General features: G+C 34.1%; 1 protein-coding gene across 1 annotated transcript; it reads right to left on the bottom strand.

The window, feature by feature from the left end:
• Nucleotides 1-7,346: 7,346 nt before the first annotated feature.
• On the bottom strand, nt 7,347-23,897 carry LOC147391443 (Man1-Src1p-carboxy-terminal domain protein). The gene is made up of 9 exons (XM_086458308.1): nt 23,465-23,897; nt 12,718-12,845; nt 12,536-12,607; nt 12,266-12,405; nt 12,047-12,161; nt 11,869-11,961; nt 9,565-9,702; nt 8,147-8,234; nt 7,347-7,683 (listed from the first exon to the last, which is right to left on the bottom strand). The coding sequence occupies exons 1-9, from the start codon at nt 23,718-23,720 to the stop codon at nt 7,553-7,555; spliced, it is 1,161 nt and encodes a 386-aa protein (XP_086314434.1). The 5' UTR covers nt 23,721-23,897; the 3' UTR covers nt 7,347-7,552.
• Nucleotides 23,898-24,287: the final 390 nt, after the last annotated feature.

The raw sequence follows: 24,287 nt of genomic DNA, 5'->3' as shown, positions 1-24,287 counted from the left end.
GATTCTCTTTCCTTTTTGATCCTTGAATCATTCCACTAACAAGTATTACTAATATTTCGCATAATCTCCTATAAATTAGAGATTCGTAAGCGCAACACGATGTTAAAGCAAGACCCCGACCTTTTTCCTTGAGGCTCTGTTCCTCTCCTTTCCAAGCTTTAGATCCCATTTAGGCTCGGTAAAATATGTACCTCGACCTTACTTTTTCATAAAGGTGCCACATGTTGTTATCCCGAGGTTTGCAGATTTATCCCTCCACAATGCTCTTAGAAGTTTGTATGTATGTAATACAAGCTTCTGAGAACTTTTCCTTTAATTATTTGGAAGCCTTTTTGAAGCTCGATACTCCTCAATATCGAACTCTCTTTTTCCGTTCCTTCCTAATCTTCTGACCTTATGAAGATCGATTCTACCTTTGGCACATGTCATCTTCTAGCTCGGTCACCTGACACACTTCTCTTAATTTCGTTTGTCGATTTACGGGCTCCCAAGGCAAGCATTCAAAGCTTGGCCACGTGTTGCTTCGTCACTGGCCCGCCCCCATACTTCACCTAACATACCGTGTGGGATTCGCACGGTCCGACGTTTTGTCTTCCAAGCTGATGGCTCATTAAACCTTGTTCCATACGTGGAACTTCCCTATTGGAAGGGCTCAATAGTAGCCTCATTTTTTTGTTTGTAATGATGCACAGTGATTGAGGCTTAAAATGAATTAAATTTTATCCAAAATACGAGTGATTCGAATTTGATTTAGAGGGTTTGGTTCTTTCAAGTATATTTGAATTAAAATATGGGTCGGATATGGGATGATGCCCTTTTACTCGAGTCGGATACGGATCTATCCCTATATTCGCCTATATCTGAATGATATATTATTTGTTTATGTTATATTTTTTTATTTTTAAGTTATATTTCATCAACCAACAAGTATTGGGCATAGCGGTCATGGTTTCTCTTAAAAAAATGAGAGGTATTGACTCTTGACTCTTGAGTTCAAGTCATTTTTTGACCACACCTTTAACAAATTTTCTTAAAATGGTTTGAAATTATCCAAATCGAACTACTTGAAACAATTAATTCGGTCGAATCTAAATATGGGTTTAATGAAAGTAAAAAAGATTCGGATATGGTTTAAAGCTTTGAGCTTGTTAGATCTGAGTTGTATTCGGATCTAGACCTAGATAAAAAATCTTGATATTGATATGGATATATGCATATTCGACCTGAACCCGGCCCATTAAGCCCTAGCAATGATACCTCATTATGATTCCGTTTCCCTAACTGTAGATCCTATTCATATCTCGAGGTCTTTGATCATATAAATACTCTTTTTCCCATTGGTTTTTTCTCTTTACCTTGCTCTCATCTCCTTTCCTTATTCTACGCAACTATTCTCCGACAATTTTTTCGGCCACTTGTCTGGGATATTTTCTGCTCCAAGCCCCTTGTTGCCTTTCTCCCTACCTTTCCTTTAGGTACCTTACTCTTCTTTCACTGTCATTTTCTTTTGAGTTATTAATTAGAATCCTAATCATTTTCTCTTTCGGTTTCCCTATCCCAATCCTCTTTCAAACCCCTACTTTCTTTTCTACCTCAGAAGGATGGGAAAAAGGCCCACATCCCTATTAAGCCAATAGTAACAAAGTTCAGATTCACTAATTATTTGGTGAGAGTTCAATTTGGTTAATTCATATAAATTTTTAAAAAAATTGGGAGAAGTTTGGATATTATACAAAATATTTTATTGGATTTCTTACCAAAACATTCTAAATCCCATCTTCTTCTTGATGTTGGTGTTTGAATGTTGAAAAATTAAGTATGTGTTTGGTAACATTTCTGAAGTCTGAATGGAGGTGGTCCACTTTTACAATTCAGACTTTAGAAGCTTTATTTCCATTTGTTTTTGTTAAGATTTCAGACTTTAGAATTAAAATTTAGAAGTTTTGAACTAGTGATGGAGGGATGCTAGATGAAACTTCTGAAATTTGATTTTTTTATTCTTAAAATACCCTCCTTAAAACTCTAATTTCTATCATTTATCATTTCTTTATACGAACCCTAAAACTCTTATTTTTAACTTTTCTACATCTCCTTTCTTTTCTACCACTCCTTCCTCTACAACTTTGTTGTCAAGGTCTCTCCCCTTTCTCTCGTTTCATGTTCAAAAATCCTATATTTTTATATGAACCCTAAAACCCTATATTTTTCAACTAGAAAATGAATGATTATTTATTGTTTGAGTATTACCTTGTTGGAATATAATTTTTCAAGTATGAATTCAAATTGAAAACAATACTTTTGGGGTGTTTGATTTATTAGAAATTGTAATGAAATATGTGGATGATTTCATTATGCATAACATGTTAGGTCTTTCGATTAACAATTTATTAGAATTACAAAAGGGTAATATTGTCAAAATGAACATTATGTTTTAAAATTCTATTTGTAACCAGAAACTTTTAAAAATGATAAACAAACTACTTTTTCAGAATAAGATTTCAGATTTCATATTCCAGATTTCAGAAAACAAACTTTAGACTTCAGAAGTGTTACCAAATATACCCTAAAAATTTGGAGGTGAAGAGTAAAAATATTATCGTATTCTATGATTAATTGAGGGATTTTTTTATTAGTTCATCAATTTTCCAAATTAATTGGCTAACATCTAATTCAGATAATTTTACGATTTTTTGAAAAGTTCAAAGAATTTCGTGAGTATGGCTAGGCCCACCATTGAGGACATTCAGTCCCAATTTCAAATTCCTGTCTTTGTGGCCACCACTTATGTGGATGAGTCGAGACCCTTTGCTCAATGAGAAGAAGGGGCGACTGTGGTGTTCTAAGCTCTAGGTAGGTCTTCAGATACCTTTGAGCCCTTTGACTCAGGAGGTCTTGAACTTCTACCAGAAGGCTTTGGTCAAATGACAAGGAACTTCAATTGGCCATCTGTATGATAAAGCTAGTGTAGATACCCCATTTTTGCATCCGCCTGATTAATCAACTCGTCAACCCGATCGCAATGATTCCCAATGATGGATGTGTATTCCATTGCTTTATTTTGTTACCACATGTGTTTTAGAAATCCGGATGAGGTATCTCAAACTGACAAAACCTTAGAAACCACGCTACGCTAGGAAAATACGACCCCAGAAACATAGAAATGATCATCTTGCAGACCAAAAAGAAGCTTCACGATAAAAATCACTAAAAATTGACCAAATTACCAAAATACCACTAACCTCAAAACAACCCTAGAGCCTACGTTACGCTTAGGAAAACTCTCTCAAATACATAAAACAACAAATCGAAATCAAATAAATCATTTCACTAATTTTAACCAAATTTGACGAAATTACGAAAATGCCCCTCATAAAGTTCACAACCATTTCACACAAAAAATTTCATAAATAACAAAAACTAATATTTCCATTGAATTCCTTACGAAAAATCAATTCTAAAACATCCTAGAACATTAAAAACCGACTTAAAACGTGAAAAGTCCTCTCTGGGGGCAAAACGGTAATTTCACAATTTTCATAATTAAAAAATTCGAAATTAATAAATAAAATATTAAATAATTAAAGTGAAATATTAATGAAATTAATTTAAAATTTTGAACCGAAGAAATCTATCAATCGGGTTTTCAAATAAAATTGTTGAGGGTTCGTGAGATATTTCTTTAAGGACCCCTCCATTTGGGGGTCCAAAGAATTAAAGATATTTTAGAGGGGGCTTTTCCAAAAATTAAAAGTTAATCAAGCAAGACTAAGGTCAAGGTATTAAAGTCAATCAAGTGAGACTAAAGTCAAAATTAAAGTCAATTAAGCAAGACTGAAGTCAAGATATTAAAAGTCAATCAATTAAGACTAAAGTCAAAACATTAAAAGTCAATCAAATAAGACCAAAAGTCATAATAGAGTTCTAATTAAATAATAACTCAATCTAATAGAGTTCTAACTTAAAAATAATTCTACTTAAAACAATTCTAATTAAAACACAATTCTACCTAAAATAAGTCTAACTAAAACACAACTCTAATTAAAAGAACTCTAATTAAATACTAATTCTATCCAAATCAACTCTTAAAAACATCTATAAATAGAGGTGTTCACACCCTATTTTCGTATCAAATCATAAACCCTAAGAGAAGTAGGTCTAAAAGCCCCCTAGCCTCCCATAAACCCTAGTTTTGGAGTCCCAACTCCTTACCTAACATCCCTCTTTTGATTTTAGCATAAGAAACGCCTAAAAGCCTTCCAAAAACATCCCAAAATCCGCAATAAATTTAAAGAGTTCAGATCCAAAAATAAGGAGATACCTTGCCTCGGAGATCTAAAATCAAATCCGGAGATAGAACGAAGTAAGGGAGTACAGTACAATGAGCTATTTTTTGTCAGATCTGAGGGAACAAAATCCTTGCTATCGGAAATGTATGAAATTTTTTTATTTTTATTTTTATCTAGGTTTTTAGCAATGTGATTTATTTGGGAAGTTAGTAGAGACCGGCTTTGGCAGGACGGGGTTAGTGCCTAACACCTTCCAACCCCGTAATGTGATCCCCGGACTCTTTTTCTCTTTCGTAGATTAGTTTACCTTTTTTAGAGTCAGTTTGGTTCCTAGACCTTAACAACTAGGTGGCGACTCCCAAACCTCAAGGGTCAAAAGTGGATCCGTGCACCCCGCGGATCGAGTGTACTTTCAGCTAGTGAATATGAAACTCGGGCTCAAGGACATTTGAGCCCAATTCACAACATGCAAGGCTCCCAAGAGGAACATATACTACTACTTGATGAAGAGAAAGGGGAAGAACATGTTGTTCCGACATCCCAACTCTAATAAGGAGTGGTCATTGTTCCCAATCCAAATTGCCAATTTATAGGATTTCGGGTTTGATCAACACAAACCTCTTTTGAAATGACTAAGACTCTGACCTTATTTACTTAAAACTTTTAATAACTTCTTTCATATAAACTATTTATAACCAGAACCATTATATTTGTTCGGTTATCGTTGGTTTCGGTTCTAAAATAAATGGAACCACAACCACCAAGAAACATGTGTACCCATTGGTTTGATTATCAAGAATTGAATGAAAAAATCAATATGCAAATCATTAGAAAAAACCTTTTTCCTTTCAAAATATTAATATGTTATCTACAAAATTATCAACTTAGTAGTTATTTGTTCTACTAAAATTAAAGTTGATGATTTATTTTTTTTTACAAAAATTGAAACTTATATATTCTTTATACAGTAATTAAGTTTTAGAAGCGATGATTTATTGTAAGTTCGAATCCATAGTATATATAAATTTTTTTGAAGGGTTTTATGTAACATGTAATAATTTTAAAATAAAAGAAAACCTTAAATCATCTATAATATTAAATTACGAGATCTCTCACACATGAGTAGGTAATTTCGAGTAGAAAATCTATGAGTCAACTCAATAAATATCCTAATTGACTTTATCAAAATTTTAAGTTGACCTATAGAACTGATTCAAACAATTTAGGTCAAGTTTTTTAATTAGTTATCCAATTATAATTAAATTCTACTCAAACAAGTAGGTTTTTTTGGTTTTGTTTTGTATGAGATAAATATCTCATTTTGGATGGATATCGACCGCTTCGTGATTGTTAAGGTACTCCCAAAACCCATAGCCATAAATATAAGAAATTGATGATTGGACTGAAGTTGATGAACAGAATCAATGGTTCAAAACTCAATATCGACCTTTTGAAAACATAATGACAAAAGTCTGGTTCAAGGTATTAAAGCATTATAAAAGATTAGGCTCATATAAATTCCTAAATCTAACAAATAAAAATTTAAACAAAAAAGATAGAGCTTCTATTGGCACCCAACTTTTACTTATTTCCCACCATTGACTTATCTTTTAGGGTGAATCTCCATTTCATGCGCTGAAATGACAAAATTCCGAGTCTGGTAGACTGTTCATTTTAATTTCCAAAACATACTTTTTCGGTGAAATATTCACTTTTATAATTAATAAATTCATTGATAAAATATCAACGATTTTGCCATACCAATTATCTTATTGGTAATTTATCATGAATTCCTTGATTATAAAAGTGACGAAATCAGTGGAAAAACATATTTTGGGATTTAAAATGAACAGTACACCAGAATCGGAATTTTTCACAAGTTGTGTATGTTATGGGAAATATCTCTATTTTTAGTTTTTTTAATTGGGATACAATAAGTAAAAATTGGAGTGCCAATAACAGATCTCTTTATGTATTAAGAGTCCGTTAGCATTAGCCATGCCCCTGCTGTTTTGTACATGCTACTTGGTGAGCTAAGTTGTGTGTCAAGTTTCAACATCGTGATCTTCCACTCGTTACTCCTAGATATAAATCCACATTAATTAATTTTTTTAAAATACAAAAGTTCACGCATCATATAGTTAGACCATCCATTTGTAATTTTTATACTGATCTCTTAAATTAATTATAAAGATAATTTTGATTTCATGACGGGGTTGGAAAAGTCAGGGCTGAAGGCAAGGCATATGAGTCCCTCCCCCAGGCACGTGCAACGCCTGCACATCATATGTACCGGGTAAGAGAGGGTGAGCCCTCGTAGGTGGTTCCGATGAAGTACTGCTCATATTGGTTATCGAACTCACAACCTTTGGACTCTGACTACATACTGGTGCCAACCGAAGTAAAAAAAACAACAAAACGTTCTATTAGAACCTATTGCATACAAATGGTGATGTTGATTTGTCAAGGTTCTTCTCTTGATATTGATATAGGTAGATTTCAAAATAGAGATAGATCAAGTCAACTTTGATTTCAGTCAAATATCAATTAATCAGGTCACAGTAACACCCTTGGTTGAGATTTGGTTCAACTTGTCAAGTTTCTAATAAACAAGTCCATTGTGATTTGTACATGATCACCCAAGAAAACCAAATAGGCGATTACCTCTCTCTACTTATCCATGATTAGGATAACATATTTGTAACCAAACTGTCTTTAATTTCCTTCCAAACAATCAAGTTTCAAATTTAGATCAAAAGTTTAAATTCCAATAGCTTGATTTCAAATCCCCTTTTCTGGGTCATGTGTAATTTTGGTACATTCACCTGATTTCATCAACTTTCTAAAATCACAAAATAATGAATCTTGAAATTGTGTGATAATCGAATTAAATGTAACTGAATCACAAACAATCTACCAAATCTAAATCCTTGATCATTTTGCTTTCCCAATTACATACAAACATAATCCATCATCAACCCAAACTTGTCGATGGCTTGGCATTCTCTCATCTCATAATAAATCCCTATAGACTTCGAAGAGCTGCTCTTCACTACTGTAGAAACCCTAATAAAAAGACTTCTTTGAAGTAATGGAAGGGAATGCAATCATCAAAACATAGAATAATTATCTATTCCCACACAAAACATTTTCTTTTCTGATAGAGGCAAAATATAAACAGAAACGAAAACTAAAAAAATAAGGCAATACTACCATACCACAAACCTAAACATTTTACAACATACAAAGCAAAACAAGAGAACAAATTAACAGCTCAACGGCTCACTAGTCTTTACTGTATGTTGTTGAATAGGAGAGTCCAAAAGGCCATCATTGGATCTCAATTTGCTTTCTTGACCGACCCTTCTCTTCCTCGAAGAGCTCAGTGAACCTTCAACTACAAGAACAGGAGAACACACTCCGTGAAGGATTAATAACGTATTACTTATGGGAGTACTATTGTAGAGAACATTTTCTATGAAAAATCAACTTTACAGGAAAATGGTCTTGTCAAAATGGATTTCATTAGAAAATGTTTCTTTGGGTTTGATCACACCGAGGAAAATGTCAAAAGGAGGGTTTGTTATTAATGTTATGGTTGGGTCTATTTGCGAGAGAATAACATTAGGCTTTTGCTACCCTGACAAGGAAATCATTTTCCAAGTGGTCAAATCTAAGAATATTTTCTTGCCAAGATGAAAAAGAAGATTTCTCAGGAAAATGATTTTCCCGCAAAAAATGGCCAATCATACACCAGCAAATCATATATTTCCGAGAAAATCATTTTCCCTGAGAATTTCCCACACATATCACACAGCCCGGAAATGCATCATTTTTTAGTAGTAATATGGCTTTCATACCTTGCCATTCCCAAACCACTTTTGACTCGCCTTTCACCAGCTTTGGATACTGATCTAGACGAGAATCTTCTAAGACCAAATCCTCAACCTTAAACAAAGATGCAGGTATTAATCACAAATAATTCTGAATGAATCTTTTAGTTCCAAAGTGAAAGTGTAGAAAACATCTAATCATGCTTCAATACTTCAGTAACAATTCACATGTTTATGACAATTAAACTAAACACAAGCATCATATCAGAGGTGTGAGTATCACAGCAGATGTTGGAAACTGAGCCCAGAATCCTCTCACATTAGACTTGAACGTTCTAAACAAACTGTCCGCTTTGCATCATGAAGTTAACAGGAGTATTGTTTTATTTAAAATATGGGATGTAATAACAAAGTCCACTAATCATTAACTAAAAAGATTTACCAAATATAAATGTCGTCTACTACAAAAAGAAATAAAATGCACGGATGCATTTAAAAAAAAAAATCAGATACGACGATATAGAATAAGCCAATTGTTGCCAAAAAAAAAAAAAATTAAAAAAAAAAAAAATTAAAAAAAATTGAGAAGTACAAAGTAATTGCAGAAAAACCAATTGTTGCAATTTCAATATGTCGTTATGACAATGTGCTTTGAATAATATTGTTGTACATAGAGAATTACAGAGAAATGAGTAATGAGCATAATTACGAAAGAGAAGGGATTGGGTTGAGCCCGTAATATAGTTGATGTTTAGCAACACATGCATGAGACCATAGGATTGGATCCCAACTTCCTCGCCAAAAAAGGGGGAAAAGGAAATGAAATATGAAAGGAATATTATAGATGCGAAGTCACATAGTAATTTGCCTTCAGGCATCTGGAGGCTATTTGCTGGCAAAGAAGCCAGATTGCAGGATATTATTATCACTCTTTATAGGTATTACGCATCAGCGGACTACACGTTTCAGATAGTTGGTGTTTTTTGTGGACTTGTTTCTAGAGAGGAGCATATTTTCAGATGAAGGGCTGAATTTTTTATTATCACTTCTGTTCTTTGATTTTAGTTCATGCTTTTGAATTTTACCTCATCACCTCAACCTATTTGGTTGTCTTATCATTTATTAACAAAATCTAAATTTATCAAAAAAATGATAATGATGATTTTAAATCATATTTATTTATCTTTATGAGAGTTTTTCCAACTAGATTTGTCAGGGCAATATCACTTTTAGTTCTTAATTATTTTCAAGAAGCCAATGTGATGCAAGAGAAGGCCCCAAATCTACAAACAGGTTGCTAAAAATTCTGGACAGCAACCAATTTCATCAAATCAAAGCTTGTAAATCACCTTCAGTGCACAAAACAGCCTAAAAAAATCATTGACTGACAAATAAGAACTAAGAATGCTTTGATAATGGTTGGATCCCTCAAGAAATGGACATACCTTTTTCCATAACAGTGGATCCCTCCTTTCCCTTGGAAAAAGTAGATGATCACGTAATCGAGAGGCAACCACCCAAGGTTCACCTTCACCTTTCACGCTCATTGCCACCATGGCATTCTCTTCGAGTATGTCACAAACCTATCACAGATGCATTAGCACCTTGGATTTCGATTAATGAATAAAGGAAAAAAACTTCATACCCGCAGTTCAAACAAAAGATGGAAGTTAATAATTTGTTCTAGTCAACACATTAATATGCACGCTCACTGATGCCTCTGTCTATGCTACTCAGACATTTGAACACACCTAGCATACAGATATTGACCGATAAGACACTACCAATGCGGCCTCGATATCTCAATGGTAAATTCTTTTGATTTCCCTTTGAATTATCAGCTATTTACTTGACACAACAAATTCTTTACCTTCTTTGTCAACAAAAATATATGAAGAGTATATTGTCACAAATTTATTGCAAAAATCCTTGCAAATATTAGGAAGTTCCATTATATTTGTCATGATGTAAATATCTACGAAAAGATACTTAGCTCGATAAATTTAAAAATAAGTATGGTATCAATGTATTAGATAAGACATCATGTCCTTATCTGTTTATTTGATTTCAGACAATGAAGAGTGAGGAGGACATCAGAGATCATAAGCCTTTTTCAATGAACTATTAGCTAGAATTTATTTATTTAGCTTATGTTTAGGAGGGTGTCTTTTAGTGATTAAGATTAGTATTTAGGCTTATTTTTATGTTTTCTAGTTCATGGCTATAGTATTGATGTTTGGGGGCAATTTGGTATCTTTATCATGTCTTTCTAATGAGTTTTCATAGGTTGAAAATTCAAGCAAAATAAAGTTACGGGATTGGGACATAGATGGTATTTTTGATTTTGTTATTTTTAAGTTTTATTCCCAACTATTAGATCTTGTTATGTTAATTGAATGGCTAAGATTAGATTAGGTTTTTGAGTCTTACATAAATTGTTGTAAAGATATTCTAGATTTGAATGATTAGCTTTTGGAATAAAAATTTACAAGTTTCTCTAAGGGAACTCTCCATGTGGTCAATCCATGATTCCTTGGTGAGATTCCAAGGTATATGTTGTTTTCCCTTGGTGTGAATCTAGGTAAGGGGCCGATCACTATATCTCCTACTCTTCATCTTCTCCCTCTTCTTCGTCTTCTTTTCTATTCTTTTTTTCTTTTCTTGATTTTTTTTGTCAATGTAAATTGCTGCCCAGAAACGTACAACCACCATGTTCTTGATTAAACCTCTTCTAAATCCTAATTCCATTATCAAGAAACCCTAACCTACCTTCCTATCCCACCAAATACAACCCCATAATTAACCAACCTTTTAAAACATATCTGTAATTGCAAAATTTTACAGTTTACCTTTTAACATATAGCCATTGGGATTGTGGAGACCTTCACAATACCAGTTAAAAAACCCTTTGTGCCTAATTATTTTATTGAAACCCTTGATTGGGCTTAAGAAAACCTTCATTGGAATTAGATTGAGACCCTACGTTAGTTTGGAAATTTTATCTTCCTTAGGATCCCTCATTTTAATATTTGGGAGTAACCCTCTAGAATAGTACCTTAGTCTAGGAATCAATTTTAGTGTTAAATTTTAGTTGATAATCCCTGGTAGAATTAGTTTATTTTATGGATTTTATTGTTCTTAGTGGTCATTCTTGATCTCAAAATCATCATCTTATGGTAAGTTTGCATCAAAGAGTCTATACCCATCTCTTGTATTAGTGTGTGCATCCATTTCCGCATCTGGTTACTTAGCCCCCACTACAATGCTCCAATATACCTGTGTGTAACTTTTGCTCACGTGGGCAGTTTGGTCATGGTACTTAAGCTCTCAACATGCATTATTAAATAATTTAAAAAAAATGCATAATTAAGTTAAAAATCTGGCCCTTCATACAACCCAATCCCTATATTAACAAATAGGACACATAGCTACTTGGTCATTCTCATACTAATCCACATAAACAGGTTAGATCCATGGGGCTCCACTCCATATACATATCAATAAGTCGAGTGTCCAACTTAGGCTGTATAATTGATGTATAAAAATAGTCTTTGAATCCAATGTGTCAAGAGATGGTCTCTAAATTAGTGATTGAACATTTGAACCTAATATAATTCATTCTGCTAAAAGCCTAAAATCAAGATAAACACAATTAAATATTGGATTTCCCTCAACATGAAACCAAAGCCACAGTAATTCACTAAATTAGGATTCCAACAATGTTATTTTGGGTGAAATGAGAATATTACCTGCAGGTAAAGCTGCTCTGCTCTGGTTGATAGATATCGACTCCGACGGACTTTATTAAGTAACAGTATGAACAAGGTTATAAACCCTGCAACCTGTAAATATAAAATCTGTCAACAGATTTCAAAATGTAGCCACTATTAAGCTAATTTCGAAATGTTCACTTTTGAAATGGCATACCAGCACAGATATTGGAAGTAAAAACAAAGCATGCTTGGACACCCATTGTCGGATAAAGCACGGGAGTGGTTTATAGTTTTCTACCAGCCAGTCTGGACACTTCAACTCTTTGAGCCTACACATAAAATAAAAATAAAAATAAAAATGGTGTCATACCCTATCAATGGGCCAACAGGTCTGCAATTTTGTACGAGTGAAGATAAAGAAAAATGGTATTACCCATGTAAATTCCGTGTCTCCAATGAGCCTTCGATGGCTTCTATTGCCTTTTGTTTCGTATATATATAGGAGTTATTCTCCAAGCCAAACTTATTCCTCAACTGTTCATCAAGTTCGTTCCAAATTTCTGCCTCCTGAACCTGAATAGATATTTAAAGGCACGGTTCCTCAAGTATCACCAGAGATTGAACACTAAGTGTATGTAATGTTCATACAGAATTTCCTACACAAGTGTTGCATGAAATTCGGAGGATAGTAATGAGAACAGACCCAAGCTGTCCCAATTTTGTCGCACAAAAAGTGAGCATATGCTTCACAGACGCGATGTTCAACCAATTCTGACTGCATTTGCATGATGATACAATAATTATTAATTAGGAGTTCGTAGATATATTTCCATCATCTCAAATTAATAATATTAAGGGGAAAAAATAAGATTGTTAAAGACACACAAGTTTCTTAGCTGTTTGATTAATTTCTCCATCTTCAACGCATGACTTCCCATGCTTTTTATAACCACGAACACATTCCAAGTTGCCATTGAAACATTCTCCATTATTTGGACAAGGCTCACAAAAATCTGTAATGATTTTCATTGGTTAAAATCGGTAAAGGGTGTACGAATCCAATCATAACCAAAAAGCAAATCAAAGAGGACTAGGATAGCTATCATTGGTTGAATTACTGCTCAAAATTAAAAGATCTTCTTAAAGAAAGAGATGAAAAATGGAGCATAGAATAAGAACCAAATTAATGGTTCAATATGCACACAAGGAACTAGACACAAATTGAGAACTGCACAAATAATGCAAAAAAAAAAAAAACATGGTTGAGAAGTGTGGGATGGGTTGAAGAAGCAATAAAGATATAGCATAGGGGCCCAAAAAGGATAGAAAGATATAGTAGAAACTGAACACTATGGTACAGAATCATCTCACCAATGTTATTGAAATCCTATGATTTATGATGTGAATCCCCCGATTGAAATAAAATATGAACCCAAATGAATTAAGTCTCAAGTTGAATCATTTCAGAAATCCTAGGATTTCTAGGTCAATCTAATGATTCTTTTTTTTTCTGTTTCTTTTTTTGAATAAGTAATCTTATGATTCAATTCAAATCTTATGATTCTCTCTTTTTTTTTTTCATTTCAGGGGGGTGAGGGGGGCTCAACATTCCCTGGAGAAACAAAGATTTTCTGGATTGTACTCTTTGTTTTCCATAAACCTTCAACACTACAAAAGAAATTGGACTAAACACCAAACATCAAGTGGACAAGTAATGGTGTTTGCAGTAATTCACTTCAATATACATAGATACAAAATCAACAGTTAATCAAAGTACATATATGGAAACAAAAACACAAACAAAACAAAAAAAACACTCAGAATTACCTATTATTACCATGAAAGCCGTGTTAGTTAAGATGTAGAAAGCATAACAAATTAAGATTAGGAAAAAGAGAATGAATGTAATGTGATTCACTGTTGGAGTCGGCTTCGACGGCTACATCCACAGAGGGACATGAATCCACTATTCTCTCTCTCTCTCTAACTACCTTTTGATAAAGATCACACTAAAGAAGCAAAAAAACAAAACTAAAACCAAAGAACATATGATGAGGACATCTGAGATCATGAACTGTTTCCATTGAACCATTAGTTAGATTTTATGTTTAGGAGAGTCTATTTTAGTATTTAAGAATAGTATTTGGAATTATTTTTATGTTTTGTTAGTCCATAATCTTAGTATAAATATTTGAGAGTGGTTTGGTAACTTTGTCATGTCTTTCTAGTAAGTTTTCATGGACTAAAAATTCATTTCATTAAAAAATTGTCTGAAATTTCAAGGAAAATAAAATTACGGGATTGGGACATAGATAGTTTTTTTGTTGTTGTTATATTTAAGTTATATTCACAACCATTAGATCTTCTTATGTTAGTTGAATGATTGGAATTATATTTAGGTTTGAGAGAACATTATAAATAGATGTTTTGTCCTGTAATTTGCACTAATGTTTTGGGATTCTCGGCTTTTAAAAGAAAATTGTGGAGCATTACCCCATTTGCGATTTGGTGGGGAATTTGGAAGGAGAGGAACCTTAGGACTTTTGAGGGGAAGGAATCTTTCGTTCAAGGGATTATTCTTTCTATTTTGGGGACTATATTTTTGTAAAGTAAGATTTTTTATGAGTCAAAGGATGTCTTCTTTGAAGACTTCGTAGCCAAGTGGGATTGGGTGTGTAACATTGAGGTGTAGTCTGGACTAGTTTTTCCTTTTCTTTTATTTGTACTTTCCTCCATGGTCACCTTGACATGCTTATGATAAAAATCATTGATTCATTAAAAAAAATCCCTAATTAATAAATGAATGAGATTACAGAAATTACATGTTCTAAACCTCTGTTAATAGAGTCCATGGTGTGAGCCATGATTGCCTTGGTGTGAAGCCAAGAACTCAATCAACGACCTTCAGTGTGTGATGTAAATAGGCTTGCCGACACTTATTTCAATGCTTATGATCGAGTTAAGATGCGTCGAAGAACGAAATCAGCAGCATTGACTGAGTCAACTCTATTTGACAAGTTAACTCGGCCCAATCTTTAACCAGTCCACAAGACCTAGTCCAACTTCTCTTAGGACTCTTTCTTTTATTGAGTTTCTATTTTTTAACTTGCTTAAGTAGTCCTATTTAGTATATATTTCAATTTTAGAAAGTTTCTTTTCCTAATTAGTTTCTAATTTGTTTTATGCTTAAAATTCATTTTTTTATTCTTTAGGTTATAATTAAAAGTCCTGTTAGATGTCCAAATTGAGTTCTAATAACATTAAAAGGTTAGTAATATGTTATAGATAGATTATGAAGTTACTTTTTAGTATTTTAGAAGATTTCTAAGTTGTTATGAAATTATCTATATAAGGAGCTTCAATAAACAAATTCAATGAGTTAATTTTTTTGAAGATTGATTAATAAAATAAAAATAATAAACTTCTTCTCTTTCTTTGTTTTTTTTATTTTGAGCATAAGAGCCCGATTTGATTCTTAATTTTAGTGTTTGCGATTGATTTCCATCAACTTGAAACCTAGATTGAAGTTTCTAGTCTATTTTGCTCGACGTAGAGATTCTTCATCACTCATAGTTCTTGGAATTTCACCCTGGAACCGGATTTTTAACATGAACTCTAAGTTTGTATATTGTACCCTACATCAGTGTGATTCTGAGGAGAGATTACCTATCTTTTCTCTCTCTTCTTCTTCTTTCTTAATTCTTTTTCTTTGGTCTTCAACCAAACCCTAGAATCCGTACATCAGCCAAATCTTTCCTAGCCACCCACACATCTGCCGAATCTTCCCTAGGCCTAGATCTATAAGCTGAAATTAATTCCAACCCCTTCTAGTCACTGCTAAAACTATTCCAAAGTCTTTTAATCTTGCTGAAACCTCATTTCAAAACCCTCAACCCTACCAAATTTATTTCAGCACTTTTCAAACTTGCCAAAATCCTATTCCAACCCTAGTTTTCAACAACTTAAACCTTTCCTTATCACCCTAACTGTAGTCCTACTTCTTGCTGTCCTAAAATCAGAAACCGAACCCCTTCTAAAACCCTGCTGCTATCCAACCCTCACCAAATAACCATAGCTGCTCCATACAATTGTAGCCCATTTTAGAAGTCCTATACTGCTATTCCACGTCTTCTATACCCTAACTGTACCTTCCTTCAACATTTTAAACCCTAATCAAGTCAACCAAAAGACAAAAAAGTCTGTTGTTCAAATATTTACAGCAATCCTAACCCAACTAAAATACACCTTTAGATCCCTATCCATCCTAACCAAACCCATTTTTAACTCCATATACCTTGCTAAGACTTTTCTCGCTGCTCAATTAACCTAGATTAACCTTACTAAACCTAGATTGACCCTAGCCTATTCTCATCCTATTAAGCCTAATTTCATTAATTTTACATGAATTTTGAACTTGAAAGTTGTTGGAATTTCTTTGGTTATTATTGTTTATGCACACATTAACTTCTTATTACAATATCATAACTAGGGTAAACCGTTGAATTTAGACCCAGCTTGAAATCCTTGGAAGTTCAATAAACCACTAATTGAATATTGGATTGAATTCCTAAGCTAGCAGAAGTTCGATCTTCCATTGACATCCTTTTATGCCAACACCAAGTGATTTCTTTGTGCGATTGTAATTGATTTAGGATTATGACTTCAATTGTTTGTTAAACTTACTTTATCATATGCAATTGCATGAACTTAGGTTTATGTTTTGAGTTGTTTATTTGATTCAATGTTGATCTCAAACTCATAATTTTAGATTAGGCATCACTGCCCTACATCAATGTAGATATCCAGGACATTGAAGTGATGTACCGATGAAACTACAAAACAAACAAAAGCACACAAAAAAAAATTCAACAGTCCTGGCCTGATCTACCTAAAGAGACCTCTAAGAGCATCTTCAAACCTTATTCAAAGTCATCTTCATAATTTGAAGATAATATCATATCAAGTTGTACTTTGACCATCAAATTCAACAATTCACCATAATGGAACTCTTCAACATAGAGAACCATGTCATTTCTTATGTACCTCCCTCTTATATATATTATATAATATATAAGGGAGCAGTTCGTGTGACAGCAATGTGAACAACATCCGTGACAACATATTGTAGTTGTAGGATGTGCGAAAGTAAAACAACTGGATGCTTCGTTCAAGAAAGTCAATAACTTTCTTACTTAAAGTTCAAAATTATTGTAAAGACATCCCTAGTCTTTACTCACTTATTCGGCTAACTCCCCCACCACCAAACACGTGACAGGCTGCTTTGAATATAACTCACAAAACCTCTTCCGAACCCATTCGTCTTTCCCAACAGAACTCTCTCCAACGGGTATGAAACCCAAATTCTCTCTTTCTCTCTCTCTCTCTCATCCCTCCCTCAGTCGTCCTCGCTCTCTCTTTCATCTATCTCTCTTCCCTCCCTTAGAAGTCCTCTCACTCTCTCGTCATTCTCTCAATTGAAACCCTAACGTCCTAAATACTAAGATTGGAAGATTTTCCCATGAAAATGCCAAAATGGGAAAATCATTTTAGTTGATTTTCCCATGAAAATGCTTAATCATAAAACATGCAAATCACATCCTCCCTAAAATCCATTTCCCCAATGATTTATTTATTACAAACCGGATGAAAACCATTCCAACTCTAGGAAAAATTTCACGTCCTCATTTTGGACTAGTAAATGTGCCATCAGTTAATTTTCCGATTACAACAATCATTCCAGGCATAGAATTTAAGGTCAGACTTTGATGGATAGCTTCTCACTTTCAGTCAAAATCCCAAGGTTATTCAAGACGCAAAATCAAATTATCAATGTGCAGAATTATATAGAGGATTAGTAATTGAGAATTGACTTGTTGTAGGGAGTGCAAATACATGTGCATCTAACATACTTTTAAAAAAAGCAGCCTATCACATGTTTGTGTGTATGTGTGTAGGGGTGGAGTTAATCGAATAAGTGAGTAAAGACTATAGATTTCTTTACAATAATTCTAAACTTTAAGTCATAAAGTTATTGACTTTCTTGAACGAAGTATCCTACTATGTTATTTTAATCTTAACCGCACGATCATCGCACATCCTATGGTTTACAATATGCCGTCACAGATGATGTTCCATGAACTGCTTCCATTATATAATTATATATATTTTTGATCTAAATAAATGGATTGTTAGGTTCTACAAATTAAAAACTAATATGATAGTTGATTTTCAAAAAAATTGATAAATCATTTTTTTCACAAAAATTAAAAAAAGTAATTTCAAATTTAAAAAAAAATCGTTGATATTCCACTAAATGTAGTCGTTAGAGAGAGGAAATCAATTTTTGTTGTCATCTAGTATTGATGGAGCCGTTAGAGAGAGAGGAAATCAATTTTATTTGTCATCCAATATTGATGTGACGTTTTTAAGAGGGAACAATGCCTCTTCAAATTTGAAGAGTAAACTTTAAAGTCATTTTGACTTTAACTTATGAAGAGGCGTTGGAGAGTGTTCCCTCTTCATATATGACTACATGAAGAAAGGTTGGAGATGCTCTAACTACTAGTTTCTTGATATCAAGGAATCACATTTAAAGATGAAATCCTTGAAAGTGTCTACTTGAACTCCTAAGAGCATCTCCAACCCAACTTCATCTTTATCTTAATGATAAAAAGCCATGTCATTTGAAAGTAACAAATTTTAAAATCACTACAATGGAACTCTTCAAGATAAAGAGCCATGTCATTTTATATTTACCTTCCTTTTGTGTATATATATATAGGGTCGCGTTCCGTGTACACTTATCTCTACTCATATCTCCACAACTCATTTGGAGCGTCGGATTTAATGCACATCTACGGACGAGATGGGCTATAAACTTACAAAATTTTCTTATCAAATAAAATTGTTAAAATTAGTTTTACCTCCCCGTAGTTAAATCCTCCTCTCTCAACTTCGTCTTCTTCGTTTCTCTACTGGAGGGAGACTTCAACAAAGACAAAGAAGAGAGCAGGAACGCAGATTTTCCAGAGATATCATACCCTATGATTTCCTCTTCACCTCTGTCACTCGATTAATCAAATCCCCATGAAACCCATATAATACGACAGACACTCTTCTCAATCAAATAGAACCCCATTTTAGATCTGTCCCTTTTCATCTCATTCTTCTTTAAAATATATATAATTGATGAACAGATATATATATATATATATATATATTTTTTTTTTTTTTCTCTCTCACGGTTTGTTAAGAAGATGAGAAGTCGAGAAGCCACGAATGCAACTCTTCCCCAGGTTAGAGCTTCAACTCTCTCTCTCAAAGACTTAACAACAACCATGCTCTCAGAGGCAACATTCCTCCAAACCAAACCCTCAACAACAATCATGCTTCCATTTGATTGTAAGTGTAATGAAAGATGGAAGAAAGTTTCCCTTGTTGAAGGTATGAATCCATTAAACCAACCAAGTGTTTGACTAAATTACCATGTGAGATGAAACTTTTCTTTGTTCATGATGTGGGATTCTTTGAGATGGAAGGTTAGAGGATTGATTGGAGATTATTGTGGGAATGCCCACAAAAAAGACAACTGAAGCAATTTTCGTTTGCGAGGGATATTATCGTGCAGGGAGGTAATAGTAAATATTGAAATAATTAAGTTGAGATATTAGAGCACGTGCTCTATTTTCTCACGTTTTAAATCATGACCATTGGATCATCTTTTAATCCGACGGCTACTACATTTTGTACAGATATGAGTAGATATATGCGTACACGGACGTGACCTATATATATATATATATATTTAAATTTATATTTATATTTATGTAAATACAATACTATACAATATATAATATAAAATTATTTCTCCATTGAATTTTCCTGCAAAAATTTCCCTCATTTTTCTCTCAAATGTCTCTATTTTTCTCCCTCCAATAATTATTTCTCAATTGAGTTTCCTTCCAAAATTTTCCCACTTCTTTCCCCCAAATTTCTCTCTTCTTCTCACTTTAATAATTATTCTCAATTGAGTTTCCCTTTTTTTCTCCTAAATTTCTCTCTTCTCCTCCCTCCAATAATTATTCTCAATTGAGTTTCCCTCCAAAATTTTCCCTCTTTTTTCTCTCTTCTTCTCCCTCCAATAATTATTTCTCAGTTGAATTTCATTCCAAAATTTTCCCTCTTCTTTTTCACTCCAAGTCTCACTTCTCTTATAAAACAAATCATTGCTCAACCAAATTTCTACACTCAAGTCTCTTCATTTTTCTAATCATCCAATAATTTATAATGGATCCCTCCAAGATTAGTTTCTATCTTTCAAAATTCCCCTCATCTTCTTTCAACGACGATGAAGTCGATGCAATTGTCTTGATTCATAACTCGAACACTGCTTTAGCTCTCATGCTCATGCAAGCTCAAGATCAATCCATACATGGTGGTTCTATCCCTGGTCATGCATACCTTTGTTGTGAAAGACAACTACGGCATGAACGATTATTTAGGGATTACTTTGCCGAAGTCCCCATTTACCCCTCGACAATATTTCGAAGATGTTTTTGCATGCGCCGTGAACTCTTCAATTGAAAAAGACGGACCACGTGCCACTCGAGCGTTTTGCAAATGAGCCATTTTTTAGAAGAGAAGAATTTAGAAAAAAGATAAATTAGATAAAAAAAACTTGATGTAAATGTAGAAAGCAAATGAAATGAATATGTGCAAATATATAAGATTATGTGTGAAGGGTACAAATGTAATTTCAAGTTAAAAAAACTTGCAGTTGATAATCAATCAAATAGCCGTTAGAGAAGAAAAAATAGCCATTTAATTTAATGCTTTTGAGAAAAGCAACAATTGTTTTGTCATTTAGTGGGAGACTAACATTTGAAGAGTTAAAAGCAACTCTTCAAATTTGAAGAGTAGAAACGTTAAAATCATTTTGACTTTAACTTTTGACTGTGTGTTGGAGATACCCCACTCTTCATATTTGACCGTTTGAAGTAGCGTTGGAGATGCTCTAAGAACATCTCCAAACCTTCTTCATATTGTCATATATGAAGAGGGAACATTTTCCAACACCTTTTCATAAGTTAACGTCAAAATGACTTTAAAGTTTAACTCTTCAAATTTGAAAATGTACTATTTACTTTTAAAAACGTTACATCAATACTAGATGATAAATAAAAGTTGATTTCCTCTCTCCAACGGTTACATCAATACTAGATGACAATAAATACTGATTTCCTCTCTCTCCAACGGCCACATTTGGTGGAATATCAATGACTTTTTTTTCAAAATTTGAAATTACCTATTTAACCTTCACAATCATAATCTTATATATTTGTCAATACTAGATGACAAAATAAAGGTATCTTATATATCCTAGCAATCCATTTATTTAGATTACAAATACAGATAATTATATATTATATATAATATAATATATATATATATATAAGAGGGAGGTGAATAAAAAAATGACATAGCTCTCTATTTTGAAGAGTTCCATTGTGGTGAATTGTTAAATTTTATCGTCAAAATACAACTTGAACAGATGTTATCTTCAACTTATGAAGGTGACTTTGAAGAAGGGTAAGAGATATCAATCAAAATAAAGTCATATAGATTCCCCTCTTCGAATCAAAAGTTCTACTATTCCACTCTTTCCAAACATTGCAAAAAAATAAAAATAAAAAAATGCAATGTTGAAGATTTCAATGGCATCAAATCCTACAACCGCCATTTGTCATCTATGTGACTCCTCAGAGTTTGGGTCAATCCATTAGGAAGCCTCACTTTGGCCTACCCCAAAATCCACTGAAGACAGATTGCCTCAGATGTCACCATTAATTTTGTACTTCAGGGGGTGAGGTAACACCAGAGACACTTTTCTAGAGAACTTCAACATCCGTACCTTGGCCCAGAAAAAATGTCAAAAGCACTTGGTTAGGTTTCAAACAAATTAGATACATCCGCTCAATAAAAAGAGCACCAAGAGCCATTAAGAAGCATCACCTTAGATAGGATGCCAAACATCTGAAGTAAGCTTCTTATCGATGAGGTAGTTCGACTTGACTAGCCAACACCCAATCCATGTAGGATCCGAAGGGGTATGAGGAAGTTGGTCAATTTACAAAGCAAGGTAATGTCTTGGTTAATCTCAAAAACACCTTGAAATTTGACACCAAGGTACTATCCCACTATTAGAAGTTAAAAGCGACATTCCACATGAGAGACTGTTAGTGTTAGAACATCAATCAAATGTTTTCTCAATGGCCAGTGATTGGGCACAACTTCCAATGTTAAGAGTACATCTTCCAACGTCAGAACAAAGCTTATCGTGTTGGGCAATTGAGAAAGACTATCCCCTGTGTTCGGGAAACACCCTCAAACTTTGCCATGCGTCTCTCATTTTCTTTTTTATATAAAATGATGAGTGGGGCTGGGGTAAGGTGGACTCTTTTGGCCTCCAAAAACACAAGGGTACTTGGAAAATCTTAATAAAACATGACTTATCTATTTGCAACTTCTAACATATTTTTTTGCTCTTGTTCATTGCTTGACTTGATGGACAGAGAATTTTTAGTAGGCACCACACTGGTGTCTAAACAAATAAGCTAATTAGAGTAGAAGGAACCTATCGGAAAAGGAGGAATCTCATAGAAGAGAACAACATACTGAAGAGGCGAATCTCGAGGAGTGTGTGATCCAAAAGTCAATACATTTTTTGGTGCCATTCATGGGATACGAGGATGGCATATTCCATTCCCTAAGTAGGTTTGAAAACCATTTTTTTTTCCTTTTTTCCCATTTCCCTTCCAATTATGGTTATTGTGGAGGATATTTTTTGAAAAAGTGACATGTGGCAATCATGAGACGACTTATCTGAGCGTTTGAATCAGTAGAGGAAGAAGAAAGGTCGGCTGTTGTATTCAACCGAGTTCCAAGGGTCTATGATGAAAGCTTGGAAGTTTTGAATCCCTTAAAATAGGGAGTTTAACCACATTCACAGAAATTGAGGGAAGCTCCTAAAAGAATGGAACCGTTTGAACAGAAATCAAGGAGAAAATCTAGGAATATCTAAGGGAAGAAGCCCTTGTAAATGCATAGGTGCAGGCACTAAAAGGTATGCAATTTCCTCTGAAAATACGACATACTATTTCTTGTACTAAATCCTGACTTAAGCGTCAGAGCGATGTTGTTGCAGGCACACCTAGGGATAGGAGGAGAGGAGATCGCAAGCCTTCATCACAGATCTCAAGGTAGTGCAACTTTTTTGCATCTTCAGTTATCCCCCCTAAATGGCAAGTATGAGAGGATGAGCCTCCATTGAATGTCGCGGTTGTTCGGGAATGATACTGAGATGACTCATCATCTCAGCCTCGGATAATTTCAAAAACAATGATCTCAATGATTTGACACACAATTATCACTCTCTCAATGCTTTTTTTAATCTCCACATATCAAGAAATCAACATTTTCTTAATATTTATCAACATTTCATCAATCATTATAACACCAATTATCAAATCATCAATTTGATTCAAAATCACATATTTTTTACAGAATCGATTATCTAAGAACGTAATCCGTCAAAAAAGATAATTAGAACAGATTCATTAGCAAAGTAACTCACCAGATAGCGAATCCTCAGAGGATATATCGCTATCGCAGAAAGGTTTAGGCTGGCGATTGAGAATTCTCGCTGTGTAATTGCAGGCTATGGCGACTGTAACTGCGATAGTGACGACGCCAAAGAGTCTCAGTAGCTCATCCTTAGAAGGAAATAAACCTGGTGAGGGTTCCTTTAAGAATCCAAATGAAGGAGAAGAGTTAGGGTTAGGGTTTCTTCTGTGCTTCGATTTAGGGCGTTTCTTCGGAGTGGAAGACATCTCTGCACTCTACCGAGTCGATCTTCCGAGTTGAGACTTGAGAATGAGAGACGCTTTACACAGTAGGAGACGACGACGACGGAAAAGATGAGGCCTGAGAGTGCTGTTAAAGTACAAAAACCAAAAGTGGATTAAGGCTGTCAATGGATCGGATCATACCCGAAATCCGATAATTTTGGGTCTGAATTTAGGATTTCGATTCTAATAAAGATCCAATCCAATATGCCGATCATGCTGATTGCGGTCATCCAACACGTTCAGCCTGTTTGGCGCATTGCACTAGAGTGAATAGAAAATTAGCATCGTTGCAAGCAAATTATCTTTCGAAAAGGGACCAAGGTGACCTTGATCAAAAGTGTTCTCTCAAGGCACTCTAATTTACTTCCTTTCATTTTTCCAAATGCCTCCAAAGGTGGAGTTGAGATTAGAGAAATTAATTTGGGGCTTTTACGGTATGACAAGGAGGGGAGTAGGATGCACCATTTGGTGAGTTGGAAATGTGTGACCATAGTAAGGAATAAAGGTGGGCGCAGTAGTAGAAGGCTTGGGATGGTAAACTTGGCACTT

The sequence above is a fragment of the Akebia trifoliata genome, chromosome 11 (assembly GCF_017979445.1).
Source record: "Akebia trifoliata isolate Shusen 1 chromosome 11, ASM1797944v1, whole genome shotgun sequence".
NCBI lineage: Eukaryota > Viridiplantae > Streptophyta > Magnoliopsida > Ranunculales > Lardizabalaceae > Akebia > Akebia trifoliata.
This window is presented reverse-complemented; position numbering and strand designations above follow the sequence as displayed.